The sequence below is a fragment of the Ovis canadensis genome, chromosome 19 (assembly GCF_042477335.2).
Source record: "Ovis canadensis isolate MfBH-ARS-UI-01 breed Bighorn chromosome 19, ARS-UI_OviCan_v2, whole genome shotgun sequence".
Lineage (NCBI taxonomy): Eukaryota > Metazoa > Chordata > Mammalia > Artiodactyla > Bovidae > Ovis > Ovis canadensis.
In genome coordinates this window covers 62,813,067-62,837,463 of record NC_091263.1, presented here as the reverse complement: position 1 = coordinate 62,837,463, position 24,397 = coordinate 62,813,067, and the positions used below count along the sequence as shown (strand labels likewise).

At 40.1% G+C, this 24,397-nt stretch overlaps 1 protein-coding gene and 1 non-coding gene across 11 annotated transcripts in view; one reads left to right on the top strand and one right to left on the bottom strand.

Annotated features, from left to right (window-relative positions):
• Positions 1 to 23,894, bottom strand: part of NEK4 (NIMA related kinase 4) — a 29,024-nt gene extending 5,130 nt beyond the window's left edge. For 2 of the 10 annotated variants that reach the window (XM_069562539.1, XM_069562538.1), the window contains exons 1-14: positions 23,506 to 23,894; positions 18,489 to 18,755; positions 17,355 to 17,552; positions 17,054 to 17,161; positions 14,362 to 14,516; positions 12,761 to 12,902; positions 10,183 to 10,590; positions 7,941 to 8,090; positions 7,310 to 7,459; positions 6,278 to 6,344; positions 5,413 to 5,519; positions 4,218 to 4,306; positions 1,030 to 1,235; positions 456 to 589 (exon numbers count right to left, since the gene is read on the bottom strand). In XM_069562539.1, coding sequence (XP_069418640.1) covers positions 456 to 589; positions 1,030 to 1,235; positions 4,218 to 4,306; positions 5,413 to 5,519; positions 6,278 to 6,344; positions 7,310 to 7,459; positions 7,941 to 8,090; positions 10,183 to 10,590; positions 12,761 to 12,902; positions 14,362 to 14,516; positions 17,054 to 17,161; positions 17,355 to 17,552; positions 18,489 to 18,755; positions 23,506 to 23,598 — 2,274 coding nt within the window. In that variant the 5' untranslated portion in view covers positions 23,599 to 23,894. Of the gene's footprint in view, positions 1 to 455; positions 590 to 1,026; positions 1,236 to 4,217; positions 4,307 to 5,412; positions 5,520 to 6,277; positions 6,345 to 7,309; positions 7,460 to 7,940; positions 8,091 to 10,182; positions 10,591 to 12,760; positions 12,903 to 14,361; positions 14,517 to 17,053; positions 17,162 to 17,354; positions 17,553 to 18,488; positions 18,756 to 23,505 lie in introns of those variants that run through there. The other 8 variants (XM_069562544.1, XM_069562543.1, XM_069562537.1 and 5 more) reach the window with 7 other exon arrangements.
• Positions 15,082 to 15,207, top strand: LOC138424969 (U6atac minor spliceosomal RNA). The gene has a single exon (XR_011251060.1). It is a non-coding gene; the product is annotated as a U6atac minor spliceosomal RNA (small nuclear RNA).
• Positions 23,895 to 24,397: the final 503 nt, after the last annotated feature.

The following is a 24,397-nucleotide window of genomic DNA, read 5'->3' as shown; positions in this document are numbered from 1 at the left end:
AACATTATTCACAACAGGCAGTAAGTGGCAACAATCTAAGTGTCCATCACCTGCTGAGCAGAAAAGCACATGTGCCACAGCCACGTTCAGCCATGTGGAAGAGTGAGTTTCCCATGTGCTACAACATGGGTCAATCTTGAAAACATACGCTCAATGAAGGAAATCAATCACAAAAGACCACATAGCTTCTCACAATTCTACTTCAGTGAAATGTCCAGAATAGGCAAGGCCACAGAGAGAGAAATATCAGTGGCTGTTTAGAGGTGAAGGGCCTAGAGGACAATGGGGAACAACTACCAGTGGGTACAGGGGCTCTTCCGGGAGTAATTAAATGTTCTAACGTTGACTGCGGTGGCAATGGGTAAACTGTATGGTTTTGTTAATTATAATCCAAAAGGCCAGTACAAAAATTCCATAGCATAAGCAGCTGACACAGCTAAAGTCTGGATACTCACCTCTCTTTCCAATTCATCCTCCTCTTCCAAAATATCATACACCTGCTCTAAAAGCTGAATCCCCAGGCCCCGAATTACATCAGCTCTTAAGACTTCAACTATTCTTCTGATTTTTTCAGAACCTGGCATGATACCTAAAAAGCAACAACAGGGGAAAATGAACTTTCACCACTTCGGCAAGAACACAATGATTTTTTAAAAAAATCTTGTCATGTTAAGATTCTTTTCACTTTGACAAGAGTTTGGTTTAATGACGTCATGTATTTTTAATGACTGAACTTATGCTTCATGTCTCATTACCATCTCCCAAAACTAAAAACTGCAATTGTCTAATTTGAAGAAAATGAAAAATTCCAAACGTACTTATTTACATTTATTGTTAAAAATAAAATTTCATGCAACTTTTCAGGAACACAACTATTACATAAAATAAGATATATTTTTATGGAAATATCCAAAGGAAATAATTTAAGAAAAAACAAACAAAAATTTGCAAACATTAGAGCCTTAGTTTGGTACATTTCTCCAGTGAACATGTGCTCTCCAGTTTGGTGTAAAACAATAAACTGACCACCTGAAGGTAGCTGTTTAAAATGGAGTTCCTCTGCCTCTTCTGCAACTTTCCCATGAAGTATTAGCGTGTCCCGATACTTCCGATGAAGTTTAAATTCTGACCCTGGATCTGGTACTGGGAGGTCTTCATAGCTCTCTTTAGAGTCCAACTTCAGAGTCTGAGTCATCAATTGTACCAAGTCAGTCATTTCATTTGTATGACCTTTACTGGGAAGAAAAGAAAAAAAAAAATGCTTCATGACAATTTTTCACTGGAAATTAAGAAGTTCAGCTTCCCAATAAACAAGTGAGTTCTTACAGGCAGACCCCTCCACAAATAAGTATAAACTCTGGACAAAATACAAAAGTTAACTATGAGGGCAATGGAGAATGTATAAAATTTACAAACAGATTCTGGACGGGAGTTAATACTTTTAGCCTAAGGACAGGCCATAGGGAGCTAAAGTACAAAAAAAAAAAACCCCACAGTCTCTTACCTGCAGAACCAGGTACCAGAGTTCAAGACCACCACTGCCAATAAGAAAGTAAGTAGAGTCTTGGAAAGGAGAGAGCCAGAAAGAGAAGGCCTCTGTTTCTGTGTATAAATTCTGCCCAACTATTTCTAAGTAATTTAACTATATACAAGCACAAAGTTCAAGAATATTTAAAGAAAGATAAAAATACCAGCACCTAACGGGATAAAATTAACAATGTCTGGAATCGAGTCAAAAATACCAGATATCCAAAGCAGGAAAACAGCACACAATTGTGAAGAAAAAAAAATCAATTAATAGCTGCTAAGCTGCTAAGTCACTTCAGTCATGTCCGACTCTGTGCGACCCCATAGATGGCAGCCCGCCAGGCTCCCCCGTCCCTGGGATTCTCCAGGCAAGAACAATGGAGTGGGTTGCCATTTCCTTCTCCAATGCATGAAAGTGAAAAGTGAAAGTGAAGTCGCTCAGTCGTGTCCGACTCTTAGTGACCCCAGGGAGCCTTCCAGGCTCCTCCGTCCATGGGATTTTCCAGGCAAGAGTACTGGAGTGGGGTGCCATTGCCGTCTCCTCAATTAATAGAAACAGATCCAAAAGTGACACAAGTGACACTTAGTAAACAAAGGACATTAAAGAGGTTATTAAAAATTTATTCTATATGACCAACATAGAGGAAGCATTGGCATGTTAAGGAAAGGCAATGAAGATATAAATAAGACCCAAACTGAACTACAAATGATAAGTACAATGTGTTCAATACATCAGATAGGATTAACAAATTAGATGCTGCAGAAGAAAAGATTCGTAAACTTAAAGAGAGAGCAATAGAATCTGTAAAAAATGGAACAGATGGGAATTCCTGGCAGTCCAGTGGTTAGGACAGTGTGCTTTCACTGCCAAGGGTGCAGGTTCAATCCCTGGTCAGGGAACTTAGATCCCACAAGTTAAGCGGCATGACCAAAAAAAAAAAAAAAAAAAAAAAAAGAGGGGGGTGGTACGGGGGATAGAGAAAAAAAAGTCTAAAAAAAAAATGAAAATCATCAGTGAGCTGTGGGATAACTTTCAGTTCAGTTCAGTCATTCAGTCGTGTCTGACTCTTTGCGACCCCATGGACTGCAGCACATCAGGCCTCCCTGTCCATCGCCAATTCTAATATACATGTAGGATCCTCAGGAGGGCAGGAGGGGGTCCAAAAAAATATTTGAAGAAATAATGGCCAACCTGATGAAAATAATGGCCAAAATGATAAAAACTAAACCCACAGATCTAGAAAGACATTTTATAAGAATTCTGAATGAAAATCAGATGTGTGCACTGAAAGAGAACTTTAGTCCCAGCACATACCAAAACCATTTACAACATTATTAACGACAGTACTATAAGTCTGAATGCTGTTATAAATGTACATTTAAAATCAATTCACAAACAAATGGCACTCGAGCAAACTTATAAGCTTTTGCACAGCAAAGGAAACCATAAAAAAAGAACAGATAACCTACAGATTAGGGAAAATTTTTGCAAACAATGTGACCAACAAGGGATTAATTTCCAAAATACATAAACAGTTCATACAATTCAATAATAACAACAACAAAACCCAATAGAAAAATGGGTAGAAGACCAAAATAGACATTTCTTTAAGGAAGGGATACAGATGGTCAACAGGCATATGAAAAGATGTCCATCATTGCTAATTATTACAGAAATGAAAACAAAACTATGATACCACCTAACACCAGTCAGAATGGCCATCATTAAAAAGTATGAGTGAGTGAGTGAAGTCGCTCAGTTGTGTCCGACTCTTTGCAACCCCATGGACTGTAGCCCACCAGGTTTTACATCCATGGGATTCTCCAGGCAAGAATACTGGAGTGGGTTGCCATTTCCTTCTGCATTAAAAAGTATACCTATAATAAATGTTGGAGAGGGTGTAGAGAAAAGGGAACTCTCTTACACTGTTGGTAGAAATGTAAACTGGTGCAGCCACTGTGGAAAACAGTATGGAGGTTCCTCAAAAAACTAGAAATAGAGTTGCTGTGTGATCCAACAATCCCAGTCCTAGGCATATACCTAGACAAAACTATAATTCAGAAAGATACATGTACCCTCATGTCCAAAGCAGCACTGTTTACAGTAGCCGTGGCATGGAGGCAATCTAGACGTCCACTGAGATGAAGAGACCAAGAAGATGCAAGATAGTTACTGAGCCATTGAAAGAAGGAAATAATGCCATCTGAAGCAATATGAATGGCTTCTCATACTAAGTGAAGTAAGTCAGAAGGGAAAGACAAACACCATATGACATCACTCACTTGTGGAACCTAAAATACGACACAGACGAACATGCCTGGGAAACAGACTCCAAGACAGAGAGCAGACGTGCGGCTGCCGCAGGGGCAGGGGCTGCGGGAGGGGAGGACTAGGAGTTTGAGCTTCGTAGATGTGAACCAACACATAGGGTGCATAAACAAGCGTGGACATATAGGATGGATTCCTACCGTCTAGCTCAGGGAACTACAGTCTATTCCTGCGGTAAACCGTAGTGGAAACGAATGTGAGAAAGAACGTACATACGTATCACTGAGTGACTTCGCTGTACATCAGAAAGTAACACGATATTGTAAACTAACTATACATCAACAAAAAATTTTTAAGTTAAAGATAAAATGAATTCAAATAGAACCAATTTATGAAAGGAGATAAAAAGATAAGAACTTACCCTTCCCTGGAATCCCCATCTGATTTATCAGTGGAACTTGTAGAAGAACTTAGCTCATCCTCTGAGAGACACTGGGTGAGTCTCCTTTCCTATTAATTTCGTGTGGAAAAACAAAATTTCACATGGCAACACGACCAGAAAGTAACACATGGAACAGTCTTAGATGCAATGTCTAGACACACGGTGCACCTAGATTCAACAACAGCAGAACTACTGGGCAGAAAAATCGAAGTTACTTCACCAAGTCGTGTCCTACGTCACCCACGACGTTCAGAAGTGAGCCCTAAAGAGCACCAAGGGGAAGTGTTATAAGGTCCGGGAAAGCCTCAGCTATGAGGACGAGAGGGGACAAACAATTCTGGTGTTTCAACTTTTAAGCAGAGGGCTGGTACCATAAGGAATGTTAGTATTTAAACAAGACAGAATGCCACTTAAATTAAAAGTAACCTCAGTTTGCTCACATATGAGACTCTTTGTTAAATGTTTAAAAGGATTACCAGATATAATTATACACAAATGTTACAACTTTGGAAAACAGAGAGGACTATCTTAATTAATGAAACAACTAAATCATAGACGATTGTTAAAGGAAAAACAAAAATCATTAAAGGACAGGAAGTTTCCTTTTTTAAAAAAATAATTATATGCTCCTAGAAATAATGTCAAAAACTGGAATACAGAAAATTGAATAACTATTCTCAGGGTATGAATTATCACACAGAAAAGTGAATGTGGGTTGAACACCTTGCAATTACACATTCTGCCACCAGATGGTGCTCCTATATCATCCCTCGGCCAAAAACTAAGGTACTTCAACACAAAAGGGAAACAAAGGAAGAATCAGCTAGCGAGACTAAAATCTGGCCAGGTCGTTTGGTATATTAACAGAGCAGTATAAGTAAAGTGTTGCCGAGTGGAAGCCATTTGGAAGTTTAATTTAAAAGACTACCTATGAAAGACATTAACTAGGCTGCCAGGTGTTTACAAGAGTGCCTGAAAACTTCAAACCCTTAATGAAGCAAAATAAATTATTTTAATTATTATTGATCGGTTCTTTTCTCTATTAGAGGAACCGTGAAAGATGTAACTTAAGTAGCACTGTTCCAGAAGTAGAGCTGGCACATATGAGGATTGCCATAGTAGGCTTGCCAGATGTAGACATGTCCACCTTTTCCCTTGGGACTATGTAATGTACCTGAGCAACACTGCAGTCGGAAGACGTCCTTCGAGCAGGGCTGAGGTGGTCTTCCTGTGGTTTCGCTGGTCCCGCTGGGCCCAGAGAAGCTCTCCTCACTATAGGGCCTGAAAAAAGTGACCACCCCCAGCAGTTCTTTGTGGTGGACTGGCCTCAACAGAAGAGCACTTTGTACTGGGGTATGGAAGATACCCCAGCAAGGGCCAGCCTAAAGGAACTCAGACAGCATAGTCATCATCATTCTGGTGCTGGGGACACCTCAGCTCAAATCTCAGCTCCAGGTCTGTAAGTGCTGTGACTTTGGACAAGTTACTTAACCCCTCTGACCCTCAGTCTCCTCAACTGAAAAATATGAAATGAGAAAATGCCCTCAAAATGCTTACCATAATGTTTGAGACACTGTCAGCATTCAATAAATGGAAACTGCTAGAATATGTTGTCTTTAGATAACAGCAATAAGAATAATCGCAGCCCTCAGCCCAGGGCAGCACCATTCTCCTGGCTTCCTCTCTCTGTTCCTGAGAAGAGAGCACTTCCTTGACCAACAGACTCTAAACATGGAAACAAATTAAACTCTCGCTTGATTGCTTTCCTGTCTGAAATTTCCCAGGCGTTACTGCCATTCAAAGCCCTCTTGCTCTCTTTTTAGTATCCTTCTTCCTTTTAATAACACAAGTTCCAGATCCAATAATACTATGCTCATTTTTAAAAGGCTTGACTAGGAAATTTCAAAAATTCTTCTGAATTGGTTTCCCAAATGGATTACTGATACTAGAAATTCCTAACGCCTCACAATCAGTCCAGTGCTGTGTCTGTGAGCCACACCAACAGCCTCCATTAGATGACGGAAACAGAATAACTTTACCTGAGGGGAAGATCTCTTCCTGTGACTGCTTCAGTCGCCTCCTCTCTCTTGCTGATAATGGTCGGTCCTTTTAAAGAAAGTACGAGTTACTTCCATTCCTACTCACTATTCTTTTTCCTTTTCTGGGGCCACACCACACAGCATGCAGGATCTAAGTTCCCTGAACAGGAATCAAAGCCACACGCCCTGCATTGGACGTGTGGAGTCGTAACCACTGGACCACCAGGGAAGTTTTCCCTATTCACTCTTCTTATAACACCTGCAATATAGGACATATCGTCTGGCAATACAGGAGAGAGCACAGCACAAACCCTTAAGGAGTGTCCCTTGTTTTCATTTTTAAAACTGACTCATATACGTATGCACCTTTGGCTGTGATGGGCCCCCACTGCTGTGCGGGCTTCCCTCTAGCTGCAGTGAGCGGGGGCTACTCTCTGGCTGTGTTACACGGGCTTCTCACTGCGGCGGCTTCTCTTGTTGCAGAGCACAGGTTCTAGGGCCCACAGGCTTCAACTGCTGTGACACAGAGGTGCACGGGCTTCAGCAGTTGTGGCACACAGGCTTAGCTGCCCTATGGCATGTGGAATCTTCCCAGACCAGGGATCGGATCCATGTCCCCCACATTGGCAGGCTAATTCTGAACCACTGGACTACTTCCGTGAAGGGAAGTCTGGAGTGTCCACTTGAAACTAGTTCACATCAGGGTTACAACTACTTGCTAGGATGATCAGAGCCCTCGTTTCTAGGAAGAACTCATCTGTCTAAGGGGAAATGGGAATTCTGCTTTCCTACACTCAGAATCTACTTGGTCTCCTTAATTAACTAGACGGGACCAGCTCTGGAATGATAGAATCTGTCCAGTTCAATGAAAGTTTCTGTTGAGAATCACAAATTTGCACTTTCCAGTGTCTGGCAAAAAGCAGACCTAAGATATTTTCATATAAAACTTCACAATATAAGCAGGGTTTATTTTACCAAAAAGCTTTATAATAAGGTCTTTTTAAAAAAAATCCAACATATACTCTCACAAACCTTTGATGATGCTATCTCACTGCCCCTCGAATTGTCCGCAGATCCGGTGACCACTCTACTTTGGTTTTCAGCATCTTTTTGTGTTGATGTGCATTCCATCTTTCCAACATTGGGAAGAGAAGGCAAAAGGCAAGGCGGACTCTCTTGGAACTTAAATAATTAACAAAGGGGGGGAGATTATAAATTTCATATACTATCCACCTGCAAAGGTCGCCTATGGGTACATTGAATTTTGGCGGGAAAGAAACTCAGCCAAAAGTGAATGACCACTTAAGAAACCATACAGAGAGGGTGCCTGTGAAAGTTACTTCCAGAAATGAGAGGGTGACACAATCTCATGCAGAGGTTGAGGGAGAAACTATTCACTAACATGACATAGGAGGAATCAGAGATTTATCTTTGTTGGCCTGTTCCTTTAACTCTCAAAATGAACTGTCCACCCTTGCTGGAGAAGGTAAAATTCTTACTTTGCTTCCAACTCACTGACATTTAATAATTAATACTTAGCATTTCTACCTTTCTCTGTATGTTCCTCAGATTTTGTATGTACCTTTTGGGCAAATCATTCTAAATAGAAATGTGTTTCACAAGAGGAAGCACAGTGACTTATTCCAAAAAGATCTCTGCTGACCTGTCTCTTTTCCCCACTGTGCTCAGCGTGTTCTCTTTTCTTCTGCCGCCGCTGTCGAGACTGGGAAGGTTCAGACCCAGAGCTGTGTGGCTGTAAAGCTCGGTGGATTCTGTTCTGTTTTCCTGTAACACATTCACCAGCAACTTGATCCTTAAAAATAGAAAAATGAAATAAACAAACAAACAAAAAAACCAAAGTAGAATAGTAGAAAAGTAGAAACAGTCTTTTGAACTCCTAAACGGTCAAACCCTCCATCTCTATTTTTAAAATTAAAAATGAAAGCAGGAACTGTCTTTCTCAAAATGAATGCTTATTTTCAGTGTTGATAGGCAAAGACAAAATGCTGGCATCAGTTATCTACGTATTCTGGGTTTTCTTCTCTTTTCCCAACTAAAAATAATTTTTTCAGTTACTCAGATTGTTATAACCTGAAACTTCTGATCTTCAATAAAAAATCTTTTTATAAATTTTAATAGGTTTTCTATTCAGAAAACTAATAAATGTTTTTAATATACACATACTTCCTAGGTAAACATTAGTTATGTGGATGTCCTCTGTAAACACCATGTAAACACCATGAGTTTGGATTTAGATGGAGTCACATCTCCCTGAACCTTTGTTTCCTCATCTACAAATGGGTACAATGCTTCACATTGATCACGTGAATACTGGAGGATTAGAGGAGACTAGGCGCTATAATACTTAAGACCATATCTAGCACATATTAGATGCTCAGAAATCAGGAGCAATTTCTAGCAGTAGTAAAGATAAAATAAATGAACTTTTAAATTATAAAGATCACCAAGGACTTGATATTTTATTTGGATAGCTGGTTTGAGAAACCAAACATTAAAATAAAATAGCTTCTTACATTAATTTTTAATTTTTAACTATCAGAATATCTAAGTTTTCAAGAAGATGGACACTGGTAATCAAATGTCATTTAATCAACACATTTTTATCAAAAATCCCACTATGTGGTACATTTTAGAAAGAAAAAGGAACAATGTGATATGCTAGCTAAACAAGGATGTTATGTGTTAGTCGCTCAGTTGGGTCTGACTCTTAGTGACCCTATGGACTATGGACCACCAGGCTCCTCTGTCCATGGAATTCTCTAGGCAAGAAGACTAGAGTGGGTAGTCATTCACTTCTCCAGGTGACCTTCCCAACCTAGAGATCGAATCACGGTCTCCTGCATTGCAGGCAGATTCTTTACCATCTGAGCCAACAGGGCCCAGATAATAAAAAATGAGTGATTGAATTCTTAAAAGTGAAATAAATATTTCTCTGCTGGTATTAAGTGTAGAATATTTAAAGCTTACACATACAAGAGTAACTGTTCAACTGAATTAAGGAGTTTTTCCATGAAATCCAATTGGTCTTAAAAAAGTCTTCCACTGTTATCAACAACAATATAATAATAACAACAACAAAAAAGAAATGCCAGACATGAAATTCTATCAAGCAAAATAAAAAACCCTGCCCTCTAAAGCCTGATGTAAGAAACACATTTATCAGGAACAAAACAAGAATATCAATTCTTATCACTTTTATTCAACAATGTACTAGAGGTTCTAGCCACGGCAATTAGACAAGAAAAAAGAAAGTAGGAAATACAGATTAAAAAGAAAAAAGGATCTCAATTTGTAGATGATGTGATATTGTGTTCAGAAAATTCTGAGAACTACATTATTAAAAGGTTATTAAACCAATAAATGAGTTAAGCAAGGCTATAGGATAAAAATTTAATATATAAAAATTAATACTATTTCTGTACCAAGCAATATACACTATGAAAATGAAATTATGAAAACAATTCCATTTACAATAGAATCAGAATTTAACAAAAAAAGTACAAGACTGGGACTTTCCTGGTGGCCCAATGGTTGAGCGACTGCCTTCCCGTTCAGGGGACACGGGTTCAATCGCTAATCAGGGAACTAAGACCCCACATCCTGGCATTCTTTCTACCCACAGTTGCCCATTCACTTGGAAGACTAAAGACGAACGATGCAGAAATGGAACAAAACACAGAACTGCAGGAGAATTGCAAGTGCCCTATAACAGGGCAAGGAAGGGATCTAAGAATTCCTCAGGTCCTATCCTTTGGTTTGGTTACATGTAAACTCTTACATGGAAATAACAGATTTTCCTAAAAGCACAAGAACACCACCCACATCTTTGTAACTGCACTGCTCAATCCTCTCTCTGAAACCAACACCTTGCGCATGTCACTCACCTGGTCTTTTGGTAAATTTTGGTCTTTGTTTAGGGGCTGCAGAGGCTTCACTGGGTCTTTCCTTTCTCCCGTGACATAGTGAGAGGACGATGTGGGAATTCGGTTTCCAGGGAGAGCACTGGATTTACTGTTCTCCTGCAACATCTCCTTTACTTGAGAAATATTACATTTACCTTCCAGTTCATTAGAGGCATCTAGGGGTTGTGGTGGATTCTCTTGAACTAAGCCGTCATTCACTGAGTTCCTCCTCTCTGTAGGTAAGATGTCAATATGCACCCTACTGATTGTGGCTGGTGAGTCTGCAGTATTGCTTACGTCTGGTTTGTACGTGCAGTCTTTCAGACTTGTGGGTATCTTCAAGGAGCCAAGGACTACAGGTTTCTCCTGGAACAAACATTTGTCTTCACCCTGAGTGAAAACATGCTTCCAAGTTATTATATACACCACATAAAATATTTAACTCAAAATGGTGCTGCAAGTTCCTCAGGAAGTTAAACATGGAATAATCATAAGGCCCAACAATCCCACTCCAAGGTATATGCCCCCAAAACTAAAAGTACAGACTCAAACAGGTATTTCTACACCAATGTTTATAGCAGCAGTATTCACAATGGCAAAAAGATGAAACAATCCAAATGGCCATTAGCAGGTGAATGATTAAATAAATATGGTGTATACATATAATGAAATATCATAAAGCCATAGAAAGGAATGCAGTTCTGATAACATGCTACAATATGAACAATCTTTGAAAACTTGCTAAGTGGAATAAACTAGGAGCTAGACATAGAGGAAAAAATGTGTATGATTCCATTTATATGAGGCAAATTCAGAGACAGAAAGTAGGTTTCTGTCTGGCAGGGTTACCGGAGTTTGGGAGTAGGAGCATCAGGGAACAGCATTTCTGTTTGGAATGATGAAAGGTTTTGGAAGATATGGTGAATGGCAGCAAAACATTGTGAATGTAATTAAGACTACTGAACTGTATGCTTTAACATGGTACCAAATGAAAATTAATTGGTTAAAAATGGTATAAATGGCAAATTTTACATTACATATGTAGGAGACGCAGGTTCGATCCCTGGGTTGGGAAAATCCCCTGGAGAAGGAAATAGCAACCCACTTGAGTATTCTTGCTTGGGAAATCCCATGGACAGAGGAGCCTGGTGGGCTACAGTCCATGGGGTCACAAAGAGTTGGACACAACTTAGCAATTAAACAACAAATATTTTATGATAATACAAAATTGTGAATGGATCAATATGTAAATATATGAGCTAAAACTATAAAAATCCTATAAGCAAACACAGGCATATATCTTCATGACCTTGGATTTGGCAAGGGATTCTTAGATATGAGTATGGGCAACAAAAGAAAAAATATATATCAGACATCATCAAAATCGAAAATTGTGCATAAGAGGATATTATCTATCAAGATATTGAAAGGACAACCTATAGAACAGAAGGAGATATTTCTAAATCATATATCCAATGAGGGTCTAGTATTCATACTATAGAAAGAACTCTTAGGACTCAACCATAAAAAAAAAAATCCAATTAAAAAATGGGCAAAGGACTTGATGGATATTTCTCCAAAGAAGGCTTTCAAAAGGCCAAAAAGTTCTATATCATTAGTCAAGGGCAAATCAAAATTACAATAACATACCACTTCACATCCACTAGGATGGCTAGAATTGGAAAAATAGAAAATAATAAGAGTTGGTGAAGTTGAAGAGAAATTGGATTTCTCGGGAATTGCTGGTAAAAATGTAAAATGAAACACTAAGGAAAAACAGTAAGGTCATTCCTCAAAAAGTTAAACATCGGATTACCATATGATCCAGCAATTCCTTTCCTAGATATTATACCCAAAAGAATTAAAAACAGATACTCAAACAAATATTGTACACAAGTGTTCACAGCAATAGCCAAAAGATGAAAACAACCCAATACCTACCAGTGAATGAATGGATAAACAAATTGTGGTATACCAATACAATGGAGTACTACTCAGACATAATAAATGAAGTATTGATACATGCTACCTGGATGAACCTCAAAAACATGTTAAGTGAAAGAAGCCAGATACAAAAGTTTACATATTGTATGATTCCATTTATGTCAAATATTCAGAACAGGCAAACCCGTACAAACAGAAGACACACTGGTGTTTTATAGGGACTGGACAGAGGAGGGAATGAGCAGTGACAACTTAATGAGTACGGGGTTTCCTCCTGGGTGGTGAAACTGTTTTGGAATGATGTGACGGAGGTGACGGCTACACAGTACTGTAACTATAATGAATGCAATTAACTGTTCACTGTGAAATGGTTAATTTTATTTTATATAAATTTCACCTCAATTAAAAAAAAAACCTTCTTAAAGTTATTACAGCACTGACTTCACAAACATTTTATTAATAATAGGCATTTGATTACTTCCCCAGTATTCCTTCTTTATACTATAAAATTAACAGAAATCTAATGAAACTTAATCATTTCACATAGAATAACTAGCTTAGGTAACCTATCATTTTAATAATTTCTAGAACTCACATCCTTTAAAAAGATACATACCACTACATATGTCTTGGAGCTCTCAGAAGAGTGTGGTTGAGGAGGAGCTACTTCATGACTTAATTCAGGCTTTCCAGGAACCACTGCATCCACAGGCTTGGACTTAGAGTCACCATTTTTAACATTATTTTTGGAGGTTTTTCTTTATGAGGAAGAAAGAAGAAAAAGTTATTATTAATACAATGAAGTTTAAAGGTTTCTATATATGTGAGGAAATGTGCATACATGTTACAACTCCTTTATAGAATTTCTTTTTTTTATTTTTTTCCTTATTTTCTTTTTTGGCCACACGACATAGCTTGCAAGATCTTAGTTCCTCGGCAAGAGACAGAACCTGGGCCTCCTGCAGTGGACGTCCGGAATCCTAACCACTGGACTGGCAGGGAATTCCCATATAACTGCTCCTTTTATGGAGAAGAGTCTTCTAAAAACCAGGGAGCATTCAACAAAACACTTGACCAGTAATCTCCAAAAACAATGACGGTCATGAAATACAAAGAAACTAAGAAACTGTCAGAGACCCAAGTTGACTAAAGAGAGATGAGGAGTAATATGGTATGCTGGACTGGATCCTAAAGCAAAAAGAAGGACATTAGTAGAAAACCTGGTGAAAGCCATATAAAGTCTGTAGTTTAGTCAACATCAGATACTGATGCTTTCTTGGTTCTGACAAATGTACCATGGTAATATAGATGTCGATAGGGGAACTGAGTGAGGGTTATATAGAAGCTCTCTGCTTTATCTCTGCAACTTTTCTGTAAATATAACACTGTTCTAAAATTTTACATCTATGAAAAACTGCCTCACAGTTAGAAATACCAGCATTATTTTCATCTTCAATTTTCATGTTTGTAATAACACACAACTGCTTTGCCAAGTTTAAAAGTAACAATGATTAGTATACTCAGCCTTCACTTGCAGAATAAATATTTACAGGAATAATATCCCCAACTGTTTTATAATGGAGCTAAACCTTTGGAGAATTCAAGGAGAGCCTGAAGACCAAAGGTACAGAAGGCCAAAGGTCTGCTGGTGGTAAATTATAGGCAATGTAAACAAAAATATGGTCCTCCTTTATTCCCTGGGGCCTCTCTAACATTGCCTCCAAACTAACAAGTCAAAAGGCAGAGACTGTGAAGGTCTGGTCCAGCTCTAAGTCTTAGATCCTGGAACAGCTATTTAGCGAAGGTAGGACCTGCAAGTCAAAGAATTCTATATGAGTGAAGAAGGAACCTTATAAAAGCCCTATGAAATTTGAGTACTATTTTTTAAATGCGACTGTTATCTTACACAGCACATAATGTAATAGGCTTCTTAGATGATCTGTCATTTTAATATGATTTGTAAAACATACATCCTTTTAAAGGACTCATACTCAATACGCTTTGGAACTCTCAGAGGAATGCGAAAGTGATTCCTCCAATGGTTTTCCACATTTCTGAGTTTACCAATTAAGCAAATCTCAACACTTGTTTTAATCATGCAATTCTACTTCAAGTTTTTAAAAAACTCACCATAAATTCTCACACATGAAAATTATAAAAACCACCCTCTTTTATTCCATCTATTTAGCCCAGCTATTTCCAAGGGAAATATCTTACGCCTTCGTGGCCTCCAGAAACAAGGATATTTGGCGCTTTATGTAAGGCTGCCTCAAGATGCTCCTCACAGAAGGTCTTTCTTCAGGTCTCTTGCTCAGCATAGTTCTTATCAGTTCTGCCAGCTCTGGGCTGTAATCTTTTGGCATCGGTGGCAGCTACAAAGAGAAATCAAACCACAGGGATGACTAACAGTCTTAAGAAAAGTAAAAGACAGTAGAGATTTCCCAATGTACATTTTTAAAAATCGTTAATAACCAGCATATTAGTTTACAGGAAGCTGACCTGGCATCTTGGTTATAACAGCAAGTTGTACGATTTATCTTTCAAACCAGCAATTCCACTTGAGGACTGTCTCCTTTATAAACAAGAGCATGAGTTCCTAAAGATTTAGATGCCAGGATATCCACTTCAGTGTTGTTCTTGTAATAGTGAATGACTGGAAACAACATAAATGGCCATCCATAGGGTACTTGAGGAATAGAGTATGGGGCGTGTGTGTGACGTAAATGGCCATCCATAGGGTACTTGAGGAATAGAGTATGGGGTGTGTGTGTGCGTGCGTGCATGTGCACTCAGCCATGTCCAACTCTTTGCAACCCCACAGACTGTAGCCCACCAGGCTCCTCTGTCCATGGGACTTCCCAGGCAAGAATACTGCAGTGAATTGCCATTTCCTACTCCAGGGAAATCTTCCGCATCCAGAGATTAAACCTGCGTCTCATGTTGTATGAAAGGAGAGAGGGTTAGCGCTCCCCTTGACAAGGATGGAAGAGGCTCTCAGGCCTGACAACATGCATACAGTTAAGGCACTGCCACCTACTTCGTGGCATCTAACCACTGTTTTTCCATTTCACGCCAGTCAGAATGGCTGCTATCCAAAAGTCTACAAGCAATAAATGCTGCAGAGGGTGTGGAGAAAAGAGAACCCTCTTACATCGTTGGTAGGAATACAAACTAGTACAGCCACTATGGAGAACAGTGTGGGGATTCCTTAAAAAACTGGAAATAGAACTGCCATATGACCAGGAATCCCACTGCCGGGCATACACACTGAGGAAACCAGAATTGAAAGAGACACGTATACCCCAATGTTCATTGCAGCACTGTTCATAATAGCCAGGACATGGAAGCAACCTAGATGTCCATCAGCAGACGAATGGATAAGAAAGCTGTGGTACATATACACTCAGCCATTAAAAAGAATACATTTGAATCAGTTCTAATGAGGTGGATGAAACTGGAGCCTATTATACAGAGTGAAGTAAGCCATAAAGAAAAACACCAATATAGTATACTAATGCATATATATGAAATTTAGAAAGATGGTAATGATAATCCTGTATGCAAGATAGCAAAAGAGACACAGATGTATAGAACAGTCTTTTTGACTCTGTGGGAGAGGGCGAGGGTGGGATGATTTGGGAGAATGGAATTGAAACATCTTTAATACCATATGTGAAACGAATCGCCAGTCCAGGATCAATGCATGAGACAGGGTGCTCGGGGCTGGTGCACTGGGACGACCCAGAGGGATGGTATGGGGAGGGAGGCTGGAGGGGGGTTCAGGATGGGGAACTCGTGTGCACCCGTGGCAGATTCATGTTGATGTATGGCAAAACCAATACAATATTGTAAAGTAATTAGCCTCCAATTAAAATAAATAAATTTATATTAAAAATAAATTTTAAAAATAAAATAAACCTGTGTCTCTTGCATCTCCTGCATTGGCAGGTGGATTCTTTACCACTAGTGCCACCTGGGAAGTCCCATACCCTCCTAATAAAATACCAGGTAGCCTTTAAAAAAATAAAAGATTTACAGATACAAACCTGGAAAGATGTCCCTCATATGTTAAGTCAGAAAAGTGGGTTGTGTACTAACAGTGTGTATAGCCTGATTTCACTTCAGTTACTTTTTTAAACATACATACCCAGAGCAAAGTCTGTATAAAGACAGGGAAAGCCAGGAAGGTTATGCAACAAATGGTCACCAACGGTTATATCCAAGGAATGGAAATGGATGATAAGAGAGAAATTTCACCCCTTTCCTTTTTGGTTCTTTAGTGGAATTATTAAGTGGAAATTATTATTATTATTAGTGGAATTATTATTAAGCAAATTTTACTTTTTATGTGTTTTTAAATTTTTTTTCAAATTAAAACATTGAATGTGTCTTGGTGTAATATTAATATCAGCAAGTGATTCACAGCCTCAAAACTTAAAGGTGTGTGGATGCCTGACACTGCAGATAGCAACAAGCCTCATGAAATTCATATATAAGATTCGTCACTCTAACATGAGTAACATGAGTAACATAATCACTAACTCTGTCTAGTGATTATAATGATTATCAAAGGAACAAGTTCAGACAGAGTAGACTCGTTGTAAATGGGGTTCATTTACCCATAAGGTACTTAGGAGACACTACCAATAGCCTCAGGGCATCTGCACATCCTAAGGCTATAAGGTTGTGGTTTTCAAGAAGCCAATTCTTCAGACCCACTCAGCCACCTTAAATTAATATCAAGGAAAGATCAGTTCCTTCTCTTATAGTTCCACCTTCCCCACGCATGGGACCCGCCATGCTTAACTATCCACCCAATTATTCCTTTTACCAGTAGCTACTTTCAAAGTTAGATTAAATTAACCTTGCTCCATATATTAAAAACAATTAGTTCCAAAACATTCTTTACCTTTCCTTCAATAATCCGATAAACTAAAGAATTCATGTCTTTTGCATTGAAAGCATGCTTCAGGGTGGCCATTTCATAAACACAGCATCCCAGAGCCCAAACATCAGACTAGAAAAAAAAAAAATTAGTAAATGGTGAAATATCAGAATGCCTTCTTTACATTTTCCTCTTTAAAAAAAAAAAGGCATTTTCCTTAAATTAATTCACAGAGAATTCTTCTGACTTACTATTCTGATGGACTCTAAAATTATGAATACTGCCCTAGAGACAAGGTGAGCTGGTAGAAACAGCCCAATCCTACCTTGTAGTTGTAGGGTTTGTTTGAAAACAGTTCAGGGCTCATATAGTAAGGTGTGCCAATGAGGGTGCTAGCCATGTCACAGTGGTTCTCAAGCACTCGGGCAATTCCAAGGTCACCCACTTTGATGATATTTGTTCTTGTCAGGAAGACATTTTGGGTTTTTAGATCTCGGTGGAGGATGTGTTTTTCATGTAAATACTGAAGAAAAAGAACATTGTATTCAATATAAATACACTTGTCAACTTATTTTTGACTTTTTATATACCATCAACAATTCTGTAAGTTAAAGAGCCTTAGTTACCTACACATCAAAACACTATTGCTTTATAGTCTGTAAACAAAAGGTCTAATTTACAGCTTTCCAAAGTAAGAAATTAAGTTCTGTGCATTAATTTGCCCAACTTCCTTCACAATTGTTCCCTGGCGCCTTGACAGTCATACCACCTAGCATTATATGGACTCAGTTAAAAAGCATGCTTTCAAACTGCCATTGAAGGTAGACAACTTAGACAAAATTAGATGAACATTCCTCTCAGGCTCATGAAATCTTCAGGTTAATAATGTTTTCAACTATAACAACATCACTTTTATTTTAGAATGAAAAAACTTATATTTAAATTGGACAAGTAAATTCGGGACAAGTCAGACTAGTCCCAGAGTGACATTTCATGAACAGTCTCACTTTCGAAAATACATATATTAAAACACAAACATATTTCACATTTCTACTAATTCTGCCACAGCAGAGTTAAAGCCCAAAGCCCCAGAGTTTAGGCACATTAATTAGCTCAACCACCATTCAGTATGACACAGCTGACCAACAAATAACAAACAAAGTCATCGGTTTTTCTCAATTAAGGGCCCTTAAAATGGATTTTGCTATAATATTTAAATGAAACGAGAACTATCTTCCCCAGCCGTCAGATAAAATCCATGTCTGCTTCAATATAGTATTTACTTATTCAGAAATATTCCAATGCTAAAGCAAGAGGGACTAGGTCATCATAAATGGGAGTTTTTAAATGTTTTTTCTTTTTTTTCATAAATAAATCTGGGGAATCATTTCCCTAAAATCCCCCCAGCCATCCTTCTGTCACCTTGGAGCAAGTGAAATGCTCTGAATCCCAACAGTACCTGCAGAGCCATGGCTATCTGAACAAACCACTCCACCACCTGACTCTCAGGCAGAAGCCTCCCTTTCTGCTCTTTGAGCTTTCGGTACAGATCACCTCCTTCACAGAAGCCCATGACGATGTACAGCAAACCGTCCCCACCCTCCCACGACTCCTTGTAGGTGACAATGTTGGGATGCTTCAGCTGAGACAAGAGCTGAGCTTCCTGTTCAGCAGCTCGCCGCTCTCGGCTGGAGGCATTTCGGAGGTTCAGCTTTTTGATGACATACTGCAAAGAAAACACATGTTTTTACAATATGGAAACAAACACACAGTATTATAGATTCAAACATATTTAAGGTGTCTCCTAAGTGTCCTCGAAAACAACCTTGTGGAGACTGCAACATAACCTATTTATTATTCACAAAGCACTAAATTGGGGAAAACATTTGTTATCATTAATGATACTTTTTACAGGTTAGACTTAGAGCTGGGTACAGGGTCACAAAAAAATTTATACTTTCCATCTGCATTTTACAATTTCATTAGTGGCTAAAAAATGAGTCCACATTAATATACCACTGAATCAATCATAAAATCCGTAGAAGAGATTCTTTAACCTCTTAGTTCCTCCTACAAAGGTGCATAGAATATGACTTGAATATATATCTGCAGACAAAATGGGTCCATGGATTGCATTAGATTCTCAAAGGGATCCACGGTCCAATAAGGCTAAAAATCACTTATCCTCAATGTCCAAAACCACTCTTACTTAAAAATAAAAAAGTAAATGTCCTTCAGCACCTAATACACTGCCCTCAATCAACTGATATACTAAATAATTCATTATTCAACGAACACCATAAATGTGTTTTGCAAAATGTAAACTACTGCTCAAATGTGACGTGCTATTATTACTGCCAATATCGCATCCTCAGCTCAAAAAATCCCCAGTCCTCATTGCCCAATGAATAAATCTCTTCTGCCTGCACTGGTGTTCTAGGCAGAGTGACCAGCACCTGAAACAAGGCAAAATAGGCAAGAGGACCTTATACTTATGGGGACATCTCCTCCCAGTTTGTGTGGGGGCAGTCACATTGTCCTGGTGTAATTATTAATAGTGCCTCCTTTCAGTTTTCAAATTGTCCCAATTTGTCCCAATACATTACATGCTTATCTTTTTTATAAACCACATAAGAACTGGTTCATTATCCTGAGGGTACCGGGATAAAGTGCAACATTAGAGGCATGTTTTAGAATGCTCATTGAGACTGTAATGAAAGTGATGAATCGAAGAAGGGGAAGTATAATGGCAGGGAGGACAAGCCGGAGGCTATGGCCACAGCTTAACTAGAAATAATGATGTCCTGGATGGGAAAGGTACCCGTGGAGATGAAAAGAGGCCAGCTGGCTTAGTGGACAGACAAATAAGGTGGTGGGAATGAGGGAAGGGAAAGGGGGATCCCAGAATGATTCCCAGGTGTCCAGCCTGGGCAACAGGATGGTTGGTGGTGCTACTCCCTGAAATGGGGACCGGGAGAGCAGGTTTGGAGAAAAGGCAATAAGCTGAGTTTTAAGAGTTCAGTGGTCTCCAGGTCAGATGGAGTATGGGGCCCTTCACTGAAAGAGAAATCATTTCAGTTCAGTCACTCAGTTGTGTCCGACTCTTTGCGACCCCATGGACTGCAGCATAACAGGCTTCCCTGTTCATCACCAACTCCTGGAGCTTACTCAAACTCATGTCCATCAAGCTGGTGACGTGATCCAACCACCAAATCCTCTGTCGTCCCCTCCTTCTGCCTTCAATATTTCCCAGCATCAGGGTCTTTTCAAATGAGTCAGTTCTTCCCATCAGGTGGCCAAAGTATTGAAGTTTCAGCTTCAGCATCAGTCTTTCCAATGAATATTCAGGATTTCCTTTAGGATGGACTTGGTTGGATCTCTGAGGAGTCTAAGGGACTCTCAAGAGTCTTCTCCAATACCACAGTTCAAAAACATCAATTATTCAGCGCTTAGCTTTCTTTATAGTCCAACTCTCACATTCATACCGGAGAAGGCAATGGCACCCCACTCCAGTATTCTTGCCTGGAAAATCCCATGGACAGAGGAGCCTAGTAGGCTGCAGTCCATGGGGTCACTAAGAGTCAGACACAACTGAGCGACTTCACTTTCACTTTTCACTTTCATGCACTGCAGAAGGAAATCGCAACCCACTCCAGTGTTCTTGCCTGGAGAATCCCAGGGGGAGCCCGGTGGGCTGCCATCTATGGGGTCACACAGAGTCGAACACGGCTGACGCAACTTAGCAGCAGCAGCAGCACATCCACACATGACTACTGGAAAAACTATAGCCTTGACTAGACTGACCTTTGCTGGCAAAGTAATGTCTCTGCTTTTAAACATGCTGTCTAGGTTGGTCATAACTGTTCTTCCAAGGAGTAAATGTCTTTTAATTTCATGGCTGCAATCACCATCTGCAGTGATTTTGGGCCCCCCAAAATAAAGTGTGTCACTGTTTCCACTGTTTCCCCATCTATTTGCCATGAAGTGAGGGGACCAGATGCCATGATCTTAGTTTTCTGAAAGTTGAGTTTTGAGCCAACTTTTTCACTCTCCTCTTTCACTTGCATCAAGAGGCTTTTTAGTTCTTTGCTTTCTGCCATAAGGGTAGCATTATTTGCATATCTGAGGTTATTGATATTTCTCCTGGCAATCTTGATTTCAGCCTATGCTTCATCAAGCCTGGCATACCTCGTGATGTACTCTGCACGTAAGTTAAACAAGCAGGGTGACAATATACAGCCTTGACGTACTCCTTTCCCAATTTGGAACCAGTCTGTTGTTCCATGTCCAGTTCTAACTATTGCTTCTTGACCTGCATACAGATTACTCAGGAGGCAGGTAAGGTGGTCTGGCAGTCCCATCTCTTTCAGAATTTTCCACAGTTTGTTGTGATCCACAAGTCAAAGGCTTTGGCATAGTCAATAAAGCAGAAATAGATGTTTTTCTGGAACTCTCTTGCTTTTTCGATGATTCAACAGATATTGGCAATTTGATCTCTGGTTCCTCGGCCTTCTCTAAATCCAGCTTGAACATCTGAAAGTTCACAGTTCACATACTGTTGAAGCCTAGCTTAGAGAATTTTGAGAATTACTCTGCCAGCATGTGAGATGAGTGCAATTGTGCAGTAGTTTGAGCATTCTTTGGTATTGCCTTTCTTTGGAACTGGAATGAAAACTGAACTTTTCCAGTCCTGTGGCCATTGCTGAGTTATCCAAATTTGCTGGCATATTGAGTGCAGCACTTTCACAGCATCTTTTAGGATTTGGAAGAGCTCAACTGGAATTCCATCACCTCCATTAGCTTTGCTCAAAGTGATGCTTCCTAAGGCCCACTTGGCTTCACATTCCAGGATGTCTGGCTCTAGGTGAGTGATCACACCATCTTGGTTATCTGGGTCGTGAAGATCTTTTTGTATCACTCTGTGTATTCTTGCTACCTCTTCTTAATATCTTCTGTTTCTGTTAGGTCCATACCATTTCTGTCCTTTATTGTGTCCATCTTTGCATGAAATATTCCCTTGGTAGCTCTAATTTTCTTGAAGAAATCTCTAGTCTTTCCCATTCTATTGTTTTCCTCTGTTTCTTTGCACTGATCGCTGAGGAAGGCTTTATCGCTCCATGATATTCTTTGGAACTCTGTGTTCAAATGAGTATAGCTTTCCTTTTCTCCTTTGCCTTTCACTTCTCTTCTTTTCACAGCTATTTGTAAGGCCTCCTCAGACAACCATTCTGACTTTTTGCATCAGGAGATGGCAAGAGTGAACATCAACATTTTAGGAATCAGTGAACTAAAATGGACCAGAAAGGGTGAATTTAACTCAGATGACCATTATACCTACTACTGTGGGCAAGAATCTCTTAGAAGAAATGGAGTAGCCCTCACAGTCAACAAGAGTCTGAAATGCAGTAGTTGGATGCAATCTCAAAAATGACAGAATGATCTCTCTTAGTTTCCAAGGCAAATCATTCAATATCAGGGTAATCCAAGTCTATGCCCTGACCAATAATGCTGAAGAAGCTGAAGCTGACCAGATCTATGAAGACCTACAAGAGCTTCTACAACTAACACCCAAAAAAGATGTCCTTTTCATTATAGGGGACTGGAATGCAAAAATAGGAAGTCAAGAAATATCTGGAGTAACAGGCAAATTTGGCCTTGGAGTACAAAACAAAGCTGATCAAAGGGCTAACACAGTTTGGCCAAGAGAACGCACTGGTCACAGCAAACACTCTCTTCCAACAACACAAGAGAAGATGCTACACATGGACATCACCAGATGGTCAACACAGAAATCAAATTGATTATATTCTTTGCAACCAAAGATGGAGACGCTCTATACAGTCAGCAAAAACAAGACCGGGAGCTGATTGTGGCTCAGATCATGAACTCCTTATTGCCAAATTCAGACTTAAATTAAAGAAATAGGGAAAACCACTAGACCATTCAGGTATGACCTAAATCAAATCCCCTACAATTATACAGTGGAAGTCACACATAGATTCAAGGTATAAGATCTGATAGACAAGAGTGCCTGAAGAACTATGGATAGAGGTTTGTGACATTGTACAGGAGGCAGGGATCAAGACCATCCCCAAGAAACAGAAATGCAAAAAGGCAAAATGGCTGTCTGACGAGGCCTTACAAATAGCTGAGAAAAGAAGAAAGAGGAATACTTGCCAGGAATACTTGCCTTTAGGTCCTGGGAATGGATGCTCTCACGGAACTAAGGAAAGTTGGGGGAAAGTGTGCAGATTAAGAAAGCCAACTACGACTACAAAGAGAATGCCAGGGAGTTCGGGGCGCATATGACAGGAAGGGCTGTCCTAATCTTGATGGTCTGGGACGATTTTCCTGAGGAAGTACCATCCGAGGTGCGAGGTGCGTCCCCTTCACACAAGCGGGGCTCAGCCCTCGGACGGCGCCTTCGGCGAATCCCTGCCTGCCCCCTTCCCTTGCCGGGCCCCAACTCCGCCGACCTGCCTGCCGTCCCGCCGGTGCCTCACAAGCGTCACCTCCCCGTAGCTGCCTTTGCCCACGACACGCAGGTAGCAGTAGGCGGTCAGGGGCATGATCCTGGCGCGGACCCACAGTCGGGATGCGGCGGCAGAGGCGGGCGGGGCGGCGAGCGGCGGCGGGAGACGCCGCTCATGCCCGAGAGGATGTGGTACCCGCGGCCACTGAGGCGCCCCTGCCCGGGCGCCAGAGCGGAGGCCCGACCCACCGCGACGCCGCTGCCATAGCGATCCCAGAGGGAGCAGCCCTGCGCATGCTCGGCGGCCTGGAGGACCTACCACAGAACTGAGGCGTCTAGCGGCCAGAGCGACCGCGCTATTTATGCGCGCGCACCCTCGGCCTCAGTTCTACTGAGGAACTTCCGGGTTGCCTGCAACAATAGAACACAAATGCTTCCTGTTAGTGAGCGTTTATTTGCTTTAAAAGCTTTGCTGGTATTCCCCCCACAAATACGTATTTACTGACTGCTTGCCCTGTGCCATGCCGAAGAAGTCCCTGCCTTCCAGGAACTCACATTTCTATTAGGGGACTGAGGACAGACTAGATTCTACAAGTAACATTTGTTATATTTACTTTATCACAAGATAGTTAATGTATACATATAGCAGTCTGTCTTAATTTTTTGTGCATTGCAAAATTGGAGATATCAGTACACTTCGCTCCTAATAATTCAGCTTGCATATTGAGAACTGCAAAAGATATTCAGAAGGACTCCATTCAAACCCCTGCACTAAGTGACTTGACCAAATTTTGATATGGTTTCTAACAACTTAAGGCAGTATCCCTAGAGGACTGGCCCACCTTAAATGGCCTGCTTGTGAAAGCTCAAAGCTGCCAAAAGAATTTATCATTTGT